Here is a 14,354-nt window from a genome sequence, read left to right as displayed (position 1 = left end):
GAAGAAGCGAAATTTTAAAACTAGAAGCATCTTTATGAACAAGGAATATTACTCTTTCCTCCAAGCTATTTTGGGATAAAATTTCTTTTTAAAAAGGTCATTTAATTTGGAATGGGGGGCGTAGTTGATAAGTACTTTCAAAAATGAAATTGATCGAAGAAACATAAGAAAATGAGAAAATAAATTATTTTGTTTGAGTAATTATAATTACACATTTTGAAGGAATGGAAACCATTATGAAGACGAGAGGGAGCTAATAGATCGGCTCACATAATTTTAAAAAACGGTTTTTCTAATGTGTGCTTACGAGCACACATCATTAAAATCCACCAAATTTATAGAATTTAGTGCATAACATGTGTTTATTGGCACACACTAGACAAAACCTTTTAAAATATATACTTTAGGTAAGTGACAAAGTGTCTTTGGTTCAGAGCTCTTTGTTTCATTTTTACTGAGTTTTCTTTGAGCTAATTTACTTTTTATTATTCAAAACTACAGTGTATATTATATTTATTCTTTCGTTGCGTAACTAAAAGTTAAAAAGAATAATTCAAAAAAAAAAAGTCAATTCTTAAATTAGGTGAAATAGTTACCAAACCAAATCAAATAATACATCCACATGTGGGTTGTGGACTATAATAATGACCACTTTTGACCAAACAAGTACTGTACTAGTTAACAGTTAACACATTCCTGAGTTATTTAATTAGAGAAGAGGACTATTGATTTTGTTTAGGGTGACCGATGGAGGGCAAGCCAACAACTAGATCTTTAGCGATCTTAAATTAGAAAAAGAAACAAGAGTACTAGAATATTATTGTCACACGAGCATTTCTTATTCAACTTATTAGTAACCTGGCTACCAAACAGATGATAACTTACAGGCTACTAAACAGAGATAATTAGAACATAATCAAGGCAAGACTAGGCTACAAGTTTGTGAGGAAACAGGCGAACTGGGAGTCCCTTGGCTGGAATTGGCATGGGATTGACAATAATGTTCTCATCAGGAATGACCTTCTCCCATTTGTACCTCTTCACCAGATTGTGCATGAACACCAGTATCTCCAATCTTGCATACTCTTTTCCGGGACACATTCTAGGTCCTCCGCCGAACGGCACAAAAGTGTAGGGCGCTGGTCCCGACCCCTCAAATCTCGACGGATCAAATTTCAGTGGGTCGGGAAACACATCCGAGTTTATATGGGTTGAATTTGCACTCCAGTAAATCTGCATGCATGTTTGCACTATGATTATTTTCCATTTAATGCACCCAAAGTAAAATTAAATACTATGTTTATTTAGTCCGCCGGAATATAACGAGCCCTCGTATAAAGTGTCGGATACGGTGGACACATTTTCCTATTTTTTGTATCGTTTTTGTCACCATTCCAATTTTACAAATTTATAAAAATATTCTCATAAAATTTAAAAATATATAAGTGTTTTTCAAAATTTATCTCCTGCACTCGGAATTTGAATCCTAGATAATATGTATACATACCTTCCAGCCTTTAGGGATTGAGAAGCCATTATAAGAAAAATCGGTGAGCACATTTCTGAAAGAGCCTTGGAGTGGTGGTGCCAGTCTGAGCACTTCACAAGCAACATTCCACGAATATTTCATTTTCTGAATGTCTTCCCACTTGAGTAATTCTCCGGGAGCTTTTGATTTCGCAATCTCCATTTGCTCTGATCATTCCACAATTTACATTAATAATATTCATGGATAAAGTAAAGACTGACAAGAAACTGTACTCCATTGCTGCAATAATTGCAGCCATGTTTCGTCATATTTATTGCATTTATTTAACACTTCACGTAAAGTACTACTCCCTCCGTCCCAATCAATTCTATACAGTTTCTTTTTTGGGCTGTCCCATCATTTCTATACATTCCAAATATAGTAACTTTTAATAATATAAAACACTATTACACCCACTTCTTTCTTCCACTGTCTCCATTCTGTAATAATATAAACACTATTACACCCACTATTTTCCTCCACTATCTCAAATCTATCATTAAATATAAATGGGTCCCACCACTTTACTCACTTTTCATCTCACTTTACTCACTTTTTACACTTTTTCTTGGTCTCCGTGTCCAAACCAAATGTATACAACCTACCGGGACGGAGGGAGTACAGAGTTGTACTAGCAGCTAGCCGACGTCGTTTACAACATTATGACAGTAAAAGATTCCGATCCACAGAGAAACAATCAGTGTAGCCTGCATTGTCTAGACTCGATACTTCCGAGAGAGCATGCATGATTATTTGCGAGTGAATTATTTTTTACTTACATCATTACATGTGTACTTTCCGGTCCTCTTTTACGTATTTTTTCATAAAAATTTAATCAATAATTAAGTACTTTTTTCTCTCTTTTTGAAATCAATTTTGGATATATTTTAAAGAATATTTTTAAAATACTGTTTACAAGAATATTCACGTGAACATGCACAACTTGAATTTATAAAGAAATTAGTGGTATGAGTTTGTTGAGGTTTGTTTAGAAAATTAATAGAGGTTCAAAATACGAGAGTTGACTCCACTCCTTGTTTTCTGCGTGAAAGTTAATACTTATATTTAATCGAATTTTCTATGGTGTGCCCATGGGCACACAATAGTCACTAACTCCCATGAAAATACTAGCTTTTGATTGGTGGATGGATAATAAATGTTGATGGCCCCCCTGCATTTACACCAATTCCACCAATCAAATGAAGCCATTTTTATGAGAGTTGGTGCTTATTGTGTGCCCTTGGGCACACATTAGAAAGACCGATATTTAATACAGTACATCTATTTACTCTATAATATTTCGTGCACACATACGTGTTTCTTACCAACTACATTTATTATTCTTTCACTGTATTAATTGAACTTCATTTGGGTAAGATATGTCTCCACGAAAGTACTCTACTTGAGTAAGGGAATAATGTTCGATATAATAATAATAATAAAATAATAGAGTACTAATATAAACATGAAAATCATGATTGTCTAAAAAAGAGAGGTGAATTTAGAGTGTGTCAAACTTACCCTCGTAGACTCCTTGATAGATCTCAGGCAATTCGGCTAGATACTTGACAATAAATGCACATGCAGAGCTCGCAGTGTCATGCCCTCCAATCAACAACCCTAATATTTTATCACCGATCTCAGATTCCCCCATGAATTTCCCACTTTCATCACTCGTCAACAACATATGCGACAATATATCTTGTGTTGGAGAAGCCTTCCCCTCAGCCAAATCAACCTTCCTTTGCTTTATAATCTTGTCAAGCATTGCTGTAACAAGTCTCGCCGATTTTATGGCCTTGTTGAATGGGGTCCCGGGGAGATCTATCGGCACCGATATGATTCCGGAAGCAATGGCGCTGAACGGCTCCAAGAGCTTCGCAACTTGAGAAGGCTCTTCGATACTCACAAAGAGCCGGCACGCGATCGAAAACGTGTACGTTTTCGACAAGGGGAAGACTAGAACTTCGTCTTTGTTGTCCCAGCCGGATTCGAAGTGGTTTCGTGCGATTTTATCCATGATGCTAATGTATCGTTGTAACGCTTCGGGCTTGAGAAAGCCTGGGAGCATTTTTCTCATTTTGATGGCTTCTTCTTTGGAAGAGGTTTGTTGAGAGGAAGGGAATACTTTGTTGACCGAGTCGGGCCACCATGCCTCGACTAGTTTATTCTCATTGGAGAATAAAAATTTGTTACAGGCTGCGCCGCAGAAGACTGCGGCCGGCTCTCCGAAGATGGAGGTTCGGAAGATGTTGGATTTATATTTGGCCAGACGGTCAAATATAAATGATTCTGGATGACCTTTCCATCCTGACGAGAGAAGCTCGTAGCTCTCTCCGATCAAAGGCCATCCAGTGTTGCCCGGTGGGAGCGGGAGTCCACCGGTCAAGCTGGGTTTGTTTTTGTAGAAGAGGTAGTGAAATGAGAAGGAGACGAGAAGAACGAAGAGGGAGAGGAGAGGCGCATAGAAGAGCTCCATTTTTTGTCTTTCTTTGTTTGGTTAAGACTTAAGACTATGAGTAGCTAGTAGATCAAGGGAAGGTTTATATAAGGGAAAAGAACTAATGAGACAATTTCATGAGGCTTGTACCTATTTATTCCTCTGTGTGGCAAATGGGTAAAACTTAAAAGGTAGATCAATGTCGCAGAAATTAAATTATGGCATCTTTCTAATTTTTAGAATATTAGTTGATCAGTTAAAGAAAACTCCAAAAGTAGGAGTATTATTAGTATATTAATTAAACTGGCTATAAACGGACGGACTACTCATTGTATTCAGTGACATTCTGCCATTAGTCTTCTTCCTGATTTGAATGTTTATCGTGGTCAAATCTGCTAAACATGATTGTTACAGCATCGGTGTACGCGTATTTTTTATGTTTCGTGTAGTCGAAGTGAAACTTATACCCGACATGTTGTATCAAATCAGAAATTCATATTCATTTCTAAACGTGTCGTACACATTTTGTGTATATTTAATATAAATATTATAATAAAATTTAATTATAATAAACTTAAATAATATATTTTTATATATTGGGGTGAGTGAAATCATACATTATCAACTAATAGTTGGAAAAAAAATTGAAAATGATTTCTGAGATACCTAACATTTCACTCATAAAATATAAATGTAGAAATTAATAAGCTCATTTGATAACAAACGAAAGAATGGAAGAACTGACATCCGAAGTTGCCAGTTCATCTTTCTTAGAATATTATGGATCCTCACTTGCGATTATAACAGGATAAAAGCAAATGACAAAAACTGATTCATAAAATACAAATGCATAAGCTTGGTTAGTCCCCGGTACTACTCTCCTTCCCGGCGGGTAAGATTGTTTATGTTCACTATTTTTACGTATTTTGAGGTTTTTATATAATATAGTTTCATAATATTTTTTCAATTTTTAAACTTTTTAAATGAAAAATTAAATATCAAATTTTTATTTAGAGAAAAATAATTAAAAAATATTATAAACTTATATTTTATAAAATCCTTAAAATACGCATTAAAAAGTAATATAAACGTAACATAAACAAACTTCCCAGACGGAGAGAGTAACAAATAAAAGAATCAAAGAACTCACATTCAAAGTTGCCAAGTCATCTTTCTTAAAATATTCTAAATCCTCTTTTTCAATGAAATCACGTCCCCAGAGACCATGCCCATGCTAATGTCTTGCGATTGGTGTCAGACAGTCAGTAATATTTAAAAAGATCGTATTGAGATCCGCGTTCGGTTGTAGAAATTACTCCCTTCGTTTCATTTCAAATTAGATGTCCATTTTTTAAAAAGCACACATTTTAAAAAAAATGATGTTCATAAATTAATTAATTATATTAAAAGATCATGATATGTGAAACGAGATTGATCTAGAAAATATACCGTAAAGAGATTTGTGAAGTAGAATTGATTTTGAAAATATGATTTTGTATTGAAAGTTGAAGTGAACAATTAATTTGAAACAAATTTTTACAGATTGAATTCAAAATTACCACTCACAGCCACAAATTCACTAGCTAGCTGCATCAAAATCACACCATCTACTTAGTAATACAGTTGTATGCTATCAAATTTAAGATATAGTACCATTTTTATACTCAGGATACAAGGATCCCAACTTCCATCAACATCAAATACCACTACAAGACAAAACTTCCAAGCTTGAAAAACGGGAAAGTAAATGCAACACGAAAAATATATGAATCAACATCTGGAACTTCTGGTCGAAGTCTAATATGCATAAAGATGCATGACATCAACTTCTGCGAAGTACAAATTTACATCATAGTTTACACCGACATGGACATAATCTGACGAGTGAGAGTAGGATCCTGCTGCAAAAGCTCCCTTAAGTTGTTCTCCACTTCTGCCATCTGCTTCTCTAAGTACTCCTTTGAGGTCTGTCCAACAAATATTGACAGCTTATATCGCTTAACTAACAGAAGTCAGGAAAAAAAAAGTACAGTCTACATTTTAGATTAATATAAAGATCGTGCGAGTGATTCTTAAAAATCAACAGAAGTATGGATCTAATGGCAGATTGTGAAAGGACTAAACAACTTGCCCCAAATGTATTTCCCTTGTGTGTGTGTGTGTGTGTGTGTGTGTGTGTGTGTTTCTATATATGGGACTATGTATGATGCAGTACTTTAGTTTCCAACAATTTAAAAAGAGGAAAGAAGATAAGCAAAGGAAACCTGCAGTGAAGCGATTGCAGTTTCACTATCCTTGAGCTTTTGCTCTTGTTCTTCCATTAAAGCTGACTTGGGCTCTAGAACAAACCTTTCAACATTTAAAAGAGAGAGAAAAGTTAGCACGTAAAATGCTGAAAATTCAAGGTAAAATACTAGGTAGAAACCTAGGAATCAAATTTGGTAAAAGTCCTCCCACAAGCAGAGTATAAAGATGATTGATTAGGTAATTGCATATAGGAGTTTGAGACTCACGTTCTTCCTGCAAAAAAGAATATAGAAGATGCTAATGAGCATATTACTCCAATATCTAGGTTTATATAAGCGCTTTGCTAGACAATTCATCCTCTTTACGTAAACAGATTTAGCAAGAAAATTTCAGTGGCTTATGGCAACAACAAATATTCCCTATTCTGATAGAAACTTGAACAGCTAAACTAAGTAACTGGCAAGATGTCTGCAGAAAGAATATGGCATTACCTATAGACTTGTATGTATTTGTGTCATCTGAAAGTTGACGCAGTTCTTCCAAGGTTAAGTAAGCACGTTTCTTATCACCTTCTTTGTTTCGCATTTGAACTTGAACCTGGTAAACCAAGTGGGTGCCAAACCATGAGCCATATGTTAATCAATACAACAATTTTTATCGTGCAAATAAATATACAGTTAATATAACATCCACTCAAAACTGAAGTTATAATATTTTGTATTCATTTACGATTGACAAAAGAGAAGGCACAGAACTAGAGCTCGATTCTGTTCTGGCGGTACTGACACCTTTTGTAATCTAACAATCTAGTTTTCACTTGAGTATCCTCTGCATCTACGGCAAGTTAGTATCTATAACATACCAAACCCAGAACCAAATGCATACCTGACCCAACAACCCACCACAGGTCAGTCCAAAAGTGCTAGCAAATAGGTATACATTAATACTCTTTATTTAATCGATGTGAGATGTTACAGTATCTCTCTAATGGAAGCCTGTCCACAACCTTTTGGCAAAAGCGTCATTTTTTATTATAGGACGTATTATTTCTAGTCAAGATTCATAAAATGGCACCATGCAAGGCAGTACACCTGACTACAAAAAGAAATTAGAAGTATTAACCTTATGCCAAGCGATAGCACTAAATCCCATTTTCTTATTCCCAGCCTGGTAAGAAAGTCAAACCAGGGAAAAGAGTCTATCCCAGAACTATAAGAAGTGATGAAATTCACAGGGACAGAGCAGGTTCATCCTCCAAAGCAACAGACTTGCACATTCAGATGTACAAAAGAATGTATCTTTCTGTCACTCCCAATATCCTGATACATGAATCTCGACAACGAGAGAAATTTATAGTTCAAGGTTTCTCTTCTTGATACATAAACACCCACACTAAACTTCCAAAACAACCACAAGACTTAAAACACCTGCATCGAGCCTCGGTGAGGAAAAAAGTCAACCATGCAAAACATACACACATTCGTGGTGGAAGCATATGATTCACATCTAAATCCTAATCGACGTACACAAATGCCCAAAACCATGACCTGCTAAACAAAAACACACCTCTTCTTACCAATGGGTTCTGTAGAAATGAAACCCAAATTCTTCTTTTTAATATTATGTCGGTTTTCTGTTTTTCTATAAAATGCACTGGTCAACGTGCAATAAAAAAATAAGAACTAGGAAACTGACTCCAGATAATAGTTTGGACCAGAGCACGCTATGCAGGGCACATAGAGAGCTATGTTACTTGGACTCCACATTTTGACTCGAAATACCCGTGTCAGACATGGACACTTGGACTAGGACACTTAGTTTAGGCCAAAAACATGTAAAATTATCATAGATAAATTAGAAACTACTACTTCTGCTCACAGATATCCACATCTTAATTAACATCTAGTAACATATATTTACTATTGTTTAAAACTAATAGAAAGATCTAATGCTATCATCTCCCTCTCTAAACTCAATGAGCAATACCAGCTTAAATCCAGAACCACCTCCGCAGATTAATCAGTAACCTACTCCACAACTGCTCTATACCCATATGATTCCTCAAAACTAAGATCGAAGGTGTACAGTCCCTTTCGCCAGACACCAACTGACTATCCGCACCAGGGCTGCAAATCATCTGTACAGCTTCTTTTCATCCTCCAAAAACTGCCATTTTAGGTTCTACAATGCAGTTGCCCAGAATCTATTCCTCGACATTTGCTACTCCCAGCGTTTCTCTCTTAAGTGTTCGGAAACTCCTATGCATGCCAGTATTAGCACTGATAGTGAGAGAGAGAAATCTCATCTAAATTTACATTTACATGTACGTACCGGAAGCTTCCTAGCTTTCCTTTGTATTTTGCATAAATGTAGCAAACTTGATAACCACAGTTTCAATTATTCCAAACATACATTTAAAATCACCAAAAAGCAAAATATATCTATAAGACTATAATTTATCCGCAAATTCTGTTAGAAAAGATGACTTTTAGCAAATTTAGCAACAGTCCTAGGTTCCAATCAGTCTAATGGTCAATATCAAATCAAAAAAATAAAAACATTAAGGGACCCCCAAAAGATTTAAGATAGTGATATCAAAGTATCTGCACAGTTTCGTAAGCTCGGAGATACAGGTCAACAAACTAGTAACCTTGAGAGAGGGAGAGGGAGAGGGAGGGAGAGAGAGAGAGAGAGAGAGAGAGAGAGAGAGAGAGAGAGAGAGAGAGAGACCTGCTTGAGATTTCCAGTAGTCTCGATCATACGAGCTTGAATCTCAACAAATGCCTATACCAAAATACACAATTAATTATAAATTTGCAATTGAAATTGAAATATGTATATATAGATCCGAGAAAGGATAGAAAGAGGAGTGGTAGAAGCATACAGTTCGGGTAGCTTCGTCCGCCATTTTCGTACAGAAGGCCCTAGGGTTTTAGTCCTGGTTGAACGAGACTTCGAGATCGAATCCTTAGCTGCTTGAAATTCTGTTTATTAAACAAAATTACTATTTCCAGTAACTTATCAAAGTTTTTAGTTACGGTAGTAGATTTTTTTTATTTCCGTATTTTGTATGACAAAAATTACCTTAACAATTAAATTAATATATTCATGACTATAAAGTTTACTTGTCAGCAGGCGGGAGCAAGTGACCAACCCTCATAAAAAAATAGAATAAGAAAATTATATTTTAAACGAAGAAACTAACATATAAAATATAAAACAAAATACTTATAATACGTGTAAAATATCAAAACAAATAGATATGAACGGAGTATTTTGATTAATATTTTAAAGTTTGCGAGCAAGGAATTTCGTTTATATGAATTCTTTCCTGCAGTGTCTGATAGGGTATAACCCGAGCAAAAGGACCCGGGTCCCTTAAGAGGAACGTCCAGCCCGGGTAGCCACCAACACAACAGGACATCCCCAGCCTTGACAGGTGATACAACCCGGACATGACTGCTTACCCGGGTACATGAGACTCGCTACTCACCCGGATACACATGTACCAGCCGACACTTGCTGCACAAGACACAGACTGACACGATAAAGACAAACATAACGGTCAACTACTGGCGATAGAGACAAGCCAGGGAACATTCCAAAATACTACTTCTACGCTGACACCTGGACACGTGTAGGGGATCAAACCCCTACACGTGTAGGACCAGGATCCAGGTACGCACCCTTAAACCCTAATCCCTGGCCTATAAATAGACCAAGGATCAAGAGTTTAAGGGTTAACTTCATTCTCTCTACACTCATTTTTACACACACCTGCACTCAGCTAAATACAAAACACTAAAGCCACCAGCAACCACCACACAACAGCCATACACCACCCTTCCACACACATAGATAACTTGTGTCCTAATCTCTATCCTTCCAAAACCTACTCTTACTCTCACGCCGGAGGCGCTTTGGGGCCAAACCCCCCCGCCGGCGTTGTTTTGTAGGACCCTTTCCAGCAGCTACACCGCAAAACCACCACCCAAGGCGGAGGAAGGACGGGATCGGGATCCAGCGTTATCATTTGGCGCTAGAAGGAGGGGAAGGTGTCCTCTGTCCTGTGGTCACGGTGCCACTGGACTCATCTCCTACAACAAACCCCTGAAACGGGGGTCCGAATAACACCAGTAAGCTCTCACCAAACACCCATCTTCTCAGAACCCTCAGCCATGGCTTTTCTTGATATGTGCATGATAGAAAACCTCACCTGAACAAAACCCTAAATTTGTCTGTAGTAGAGCATGTTAGCAAACCCTGTCTGAGCAAAACCCTAATCTTGTCTGTAGCACATAAAATCTTTTGTCTCACACCTGCACACATTTTGTCACTTAACTATTTGTGGTATCTCTGAAAATAGTAAGTTGACTACTTGTGCACACTATTTTTGTCATCCTGTCACTATCTATACTATCTGTGGGCACTACCACCAAAGCAGCAACCATACACCCTGTGTAAGTTCTTGAAACCATGACAAAAAGGACACGCTCCCACCTGGGTCTTCCTCAGAACCCGGATAACCCTCAGACAGACCAGGATAACCCAAACCAGGATCATGCCTCGGGACCACTTTTCACCCATGTGAACCCGGACGAGAACCAAGCAATCCACCCCAATGATGCCCGGGTCACGATCGAAGCAAACCAGTACAAGTACACCGATGTCCCGATCACCACCCTCCACCTGTCCCAGCTCACCAATATAGAGTTGGCCGAAGCCATCCGGCAGTACCATGATCGCCGGGAAAGCAACCGCAGACTTGAGGACATCGGTGAATCCGAGGACTCCGGGAACAGTCGTCAATCCCGGGGTTCCGTATTCGACCGGATCGGAGACAAAGCAAAGAAAAAGAAACAAAAGGAAAGTGAGGAAACCCGGTTGAAAATTTTGGCTGAAAGGAAAGAACAGATCCGAAAAGAGGAAGAGGAAAAACTTGAGCAAAAAATCGCCCTCCGGATCCAACTCGAGGAGGAAAAGTTAACAAAAGGATCCCGGTCCAAGCGCTACCGAAAGGAAACAACACCCGAACTCATCTCTGATGACGAGGATGAGAGACCGGGGCGAACCAACCTCAGAGACATGATCAATGAGCTCAACAGGAAAATTGGGAATGATGCCGGGCTTGAAATTGGGGGAACCCTGACTCCCTTCAGCCACTCCTTGGAATCCATACCCCGACAAAAGGGTATGAAACACTACAATTTTGAATCTTTCAACGGACTGGGAGACCCGGAGGAGCATCTGCACTACTTTGAACAGATAGCCCAGATCTACTACTACAATGACCTGACCAAGTGCCGCTTCTTCGCATCCACATTCAAGGGAGGGGCCCAGAGATGGTTCAGCCGGATCCCCTCCCGGAGCATCGGGTCCTGGAAAGATTTCAGGGAAGCCTTCCTCAGAAGGTTTCGAGCAAACAAGACACATGAACTCCATATGTGTCACCTGGAAACGGTTCGCCAATATGACAATGAGGCACTCTCAGACTACATGAAACGTTTCCAGGAAGCAATCAACAAAATTTCCAACCTGGATGAGCGTGAGGCTCTGAGCATATTCCGAAGGAACCTGGACCCGGAACAAAATGAGAGATATGTGGTCGAATTAATCAACAAAGAGCCCCAAAGCCTGGCAGCTGCCTACGCCATGGCTGCAAAATTCATTAAGGAGACCGATGTGCTCCAAGCAATGAGGATGACCCGACAGGGCAGTTCAAAAGGAAAACAAGTCGAAGATAGACCCAGGAAAGAATATCACCAGGATAAGAAATTCAAACCGGACAGACAGACAAACTTCATCCAGCAATCAGGTTCCAAGAGAACCAGCCAACAGGGATCCGGGTCCAGAAGTGACCCCGGTCCAAACAAAGCAACCAGGGAACCAAAACCAGAGCCCGAATGGACTCCTCTAAACAGACCCCGGGAGGACATACTCAAAGAGGTCCGGGACAAACCCTTCTACTACCCACCAAAACCCATGCAAACTCCTCCTGAAAGCAGACCTACCAACAGACACTGTGACTACCATGGTACCCATGGTCATAAAACTGAAAATTGCATATCCCTCAAGTACTTCATTGAAGAGCAAATCAGTAAAGGAAACATGGGGCAATATATAGCCCGGAATACAGCCGACAAAACGGGGGGATCCGGGAAACAGAAAAACATTGTCAACGTAGTGCTGGGAGGATCTTGTTCACCTCCCCCTAGCCCGGGCTCCTGTCAAGAAGTAATGTCCATCCAAACCTTCCCCGAACAAGTAATTTCCTTCAGCAACAAGGACTTTGAAGGAGTCACCCGGGGTCACAATCAAGCCCTGGTAGTGACCCTTGACATGGCCGAAAATGAAGTAAGGAGGATCCTGGTGGACAACGGCTCCTCAGCCAACATCTTGTTCAAGCACACCATGGATCGAATGGAGCTCGGGAGTATCCGGATGAACGACTACAGGGAGGATCCTCTATATGGGTTCGGGAATAGCATTGTCCCGGTCCTTGGCACACTCTATCTCCCGGTCCGATTCGGAACCCTTCCGAACCAAGTCACTCATACCATCAAATTCTATGTCACAGATACACCCTCACCTTACAACGTGATCATCGGCCGCCCAGGTCTGAACAAGATCGAAGCTATCACATCCATTCCACACCTGAAGTTCAAATTCCCCACCCCGTTCGGGGTAGGAGAAGTCAAAGGAGACTCGGCGACAGCCGGGGTATGTTATAGCCAAGCTTTGGTCATGGCAGAAACACACCTGGACAACAAGAGAAAGGCAACCGTTTTTCAAAAACAGAAGAGCAACAAAAAACACCGACCTTACCCGAAAACAAATCCCAAAGGAGAAGTCCAGGTGATCGAACTTGACCCGGGTAACACCAACCCGGGAGCCACCAATCCTGGTCCTGGACAAAGCAACCAGAAAGCAACCATGAGCTCAGCTCAACATTTTGTGGAAAAGAACACTGACGCCCGGATCCAGCAAATGATCTCGGCACAAGAACTAACCAAGGTCGAAGCTGCGGTCGAGACCGAATCGGTCCTGATCGAAAAAGACAACCCGACAAGGAAAATCAAAATTGGAAAAGGCTTGGATACCGTCTTTAAAGAAGAACTCATCCAACTACTTCGGAGCTACGCAGATGTTTTTGCCTGGAGCCCGGACGACATGCCCGGGTTGGACGAGTCACTAGCAATGCACAGCCTGGATGTGGACCCCGAGAAGAAACCAGTCAAACAAAAACGAAGAAATTTCGCACCAGAAAGGCAGAAGGCAATAGATGAGGAAGTTGGCAAGTTAATGAAGGCAGATATCATCTGCGAGATCAAATACCCGGAGTGGCTAGCTAACGTAGTCATGGTAAAGAAAGCAAACGGCAAGTGGAGGATGTGTGTCGACTACACGGATCTGAATGCAGCATGCCCCAAGGACCCTTATCCTCTACCGAGCATCGATCAGCTCATTGATGCCACGTCAGGACACCTGATGTTAAGCTTTATGGACGCCTTCTCCGGGTACAATCAGGTTAAGATGAACCCAGCAGACATAGCCAAAACAGCATTCATAACCCATCGAGCGGTCTATGCCTACAAACTGATGCCTTTCGGGTTAAGGAACGCCGGGTCCACATACCAAAAAGCCATGAATGAAATTTTCAAAGATCAACTTGGAAGAAATTTGGAATGCTACGTCGACGACATCATCTCCAAATCCACTTCGGTCCCGGGTCACATTTCTGATCTAAAAGAATGTTTCGAGAACATGAGAAGGACTAAGCTAAAGCTCAACCCGGACAAGTGCACCTTTGGAGTAGAGGCTGGAAAGTTTTTGGGTTTTATGGTAAGCAACCGGGGTATCGAGGCCAACCCGGAGAAGATCAAAGCTGTGCAAGAGATGCAACCACCCCGGACTCAGAGGGAGGTCCAAAAGCTAGCAGGGTCCTTAGCGGCACTCCGAAGGTTTGTCTCCAAACTCGCCGAAAGATGCCTACCATTCTTTGAGTTGTTAAAAGGGGCAAAAAACCAGAAATTGGTAGAATGGAGCCCGGATTGCCAAAGAGCCCTTGATGAAATCAAAGCATACCTGTCCAAACCCCCAATCCTGACAAAAGCCTTACCTGGAGAACCTCTCTACCTA

The 14,354-nt window shown here is 40.0% G+C and overlaps 2 protein-coding genes across 2 annotated transcripts; both read right to left on the bottom strand.

Moving 5' to 3' along the window:
• Positions 1–788: 788 nt before the first annotated feature.
• Positions 789–4,097, bottom strand: LOC108225030 (beta-amyrin 28-monooxygenase). The gene is made up of 3 exons (XM_017399830.2): positions 3,050–4,097; positions 1,508–1,695; positions 789–1,233 (listed from the first exon to the last, which is right to left on the bottom strand). Exons 1-3 carry the CDS (start codon positions 4,005–4,007, stop codon positions 928–930), a joined length of 1,452 nt encoding a protein of 483 aa, XP_017255319.1. The 5' UTR covers positions 4,008–4,097; the 3' UTR covers positions 789–927.
• Positions 4,098–5,556: 1,459 nt separating this feature from the next.
• Positions 5,557–9,237, bottom strand: LOC108224991 (prefoldin subunit 1). Its single transcript, XM_017399771.2, has 6 exons — positions 9,100–9,237; positions 8,946–8,999; positions 6,707–6,812; positions 6,482–6,488; positions 6,233–6,317; positions 5,557–5,935 (listed from the first exon to the last, which is right to left on the bottom strand). The coding sequence occupies exons 1-6, from the start codon at positions 9,121–9,123 to the stop codon at positions 5,825–5,827; spliced, it is 387 nt and encodes a 128-aa protein (XP_017255260.1). The 5' UTR covers positions 9,124–9,237; the 3' UTR covers positions 5,557–5,824.
• Positions 9,238–14,354: the final 5,117 nt, after the last annotated feature.

This window comes from Daucus carota, chromosome 6 (assembly GCF_001625215.2).
Source record: "Daucus carota subsp. sativus chromosome 6, DH1 v3.0, whole genome shotgun sequence".
NCBI classification, from domain to species: Eukaryota; Viridiplantae; Streptophyta; class Magnoliopsida; order Apiales; family Apiaceae; genus Daucus; species Daucus carota.
Note: the sequence above shows the minus strand (reverse complement) of the source record. Positions and strands in the feature narration are given on the sequence as shown.

Coding starts and splice junctions, on each gene's coding strand:
- LOC108225030 (XM_017399830.2), bottom strand. CDS start 4,007: ATGGAGCTCTTCTATGCGCCTCTCCTCTCCCTCTTCGTTCTTCTCGTC. Junction 1,696..3,049: donor CTATCAAGGAGTCTACGAGG/GTAAGTTTGACA, acceptor TGGAATGATCAG/AGCAAATGGAGATTGCGAAA. Junction 1,234..1,507: donor CAATCCCTAAAGGCTGGAAG/GTATGTATACAT, acceptor ACATGCATGCAG/ATTTACTGGAGTGCAAATTC.
- LOC108224991 (XM_017399771.2), bottom strand. CDS start 9,123: ATGGCGGACGAAGCTACCCGAACT. Junction 9,000..9,099: donor CGGACGAAGCTACCCGAACT/GTATGCTTCTAC, acceptor ATTTTGGTATAG/GCATTTGTTGAGATTCAAGC. Junction 5,936..6,232: donor CTGCAATCGCTTCACTGCAG/GTTTCCTTTGCT, acceptor TTTGTTGGACAG/ACCTCAAAGGAGTACTTAGA.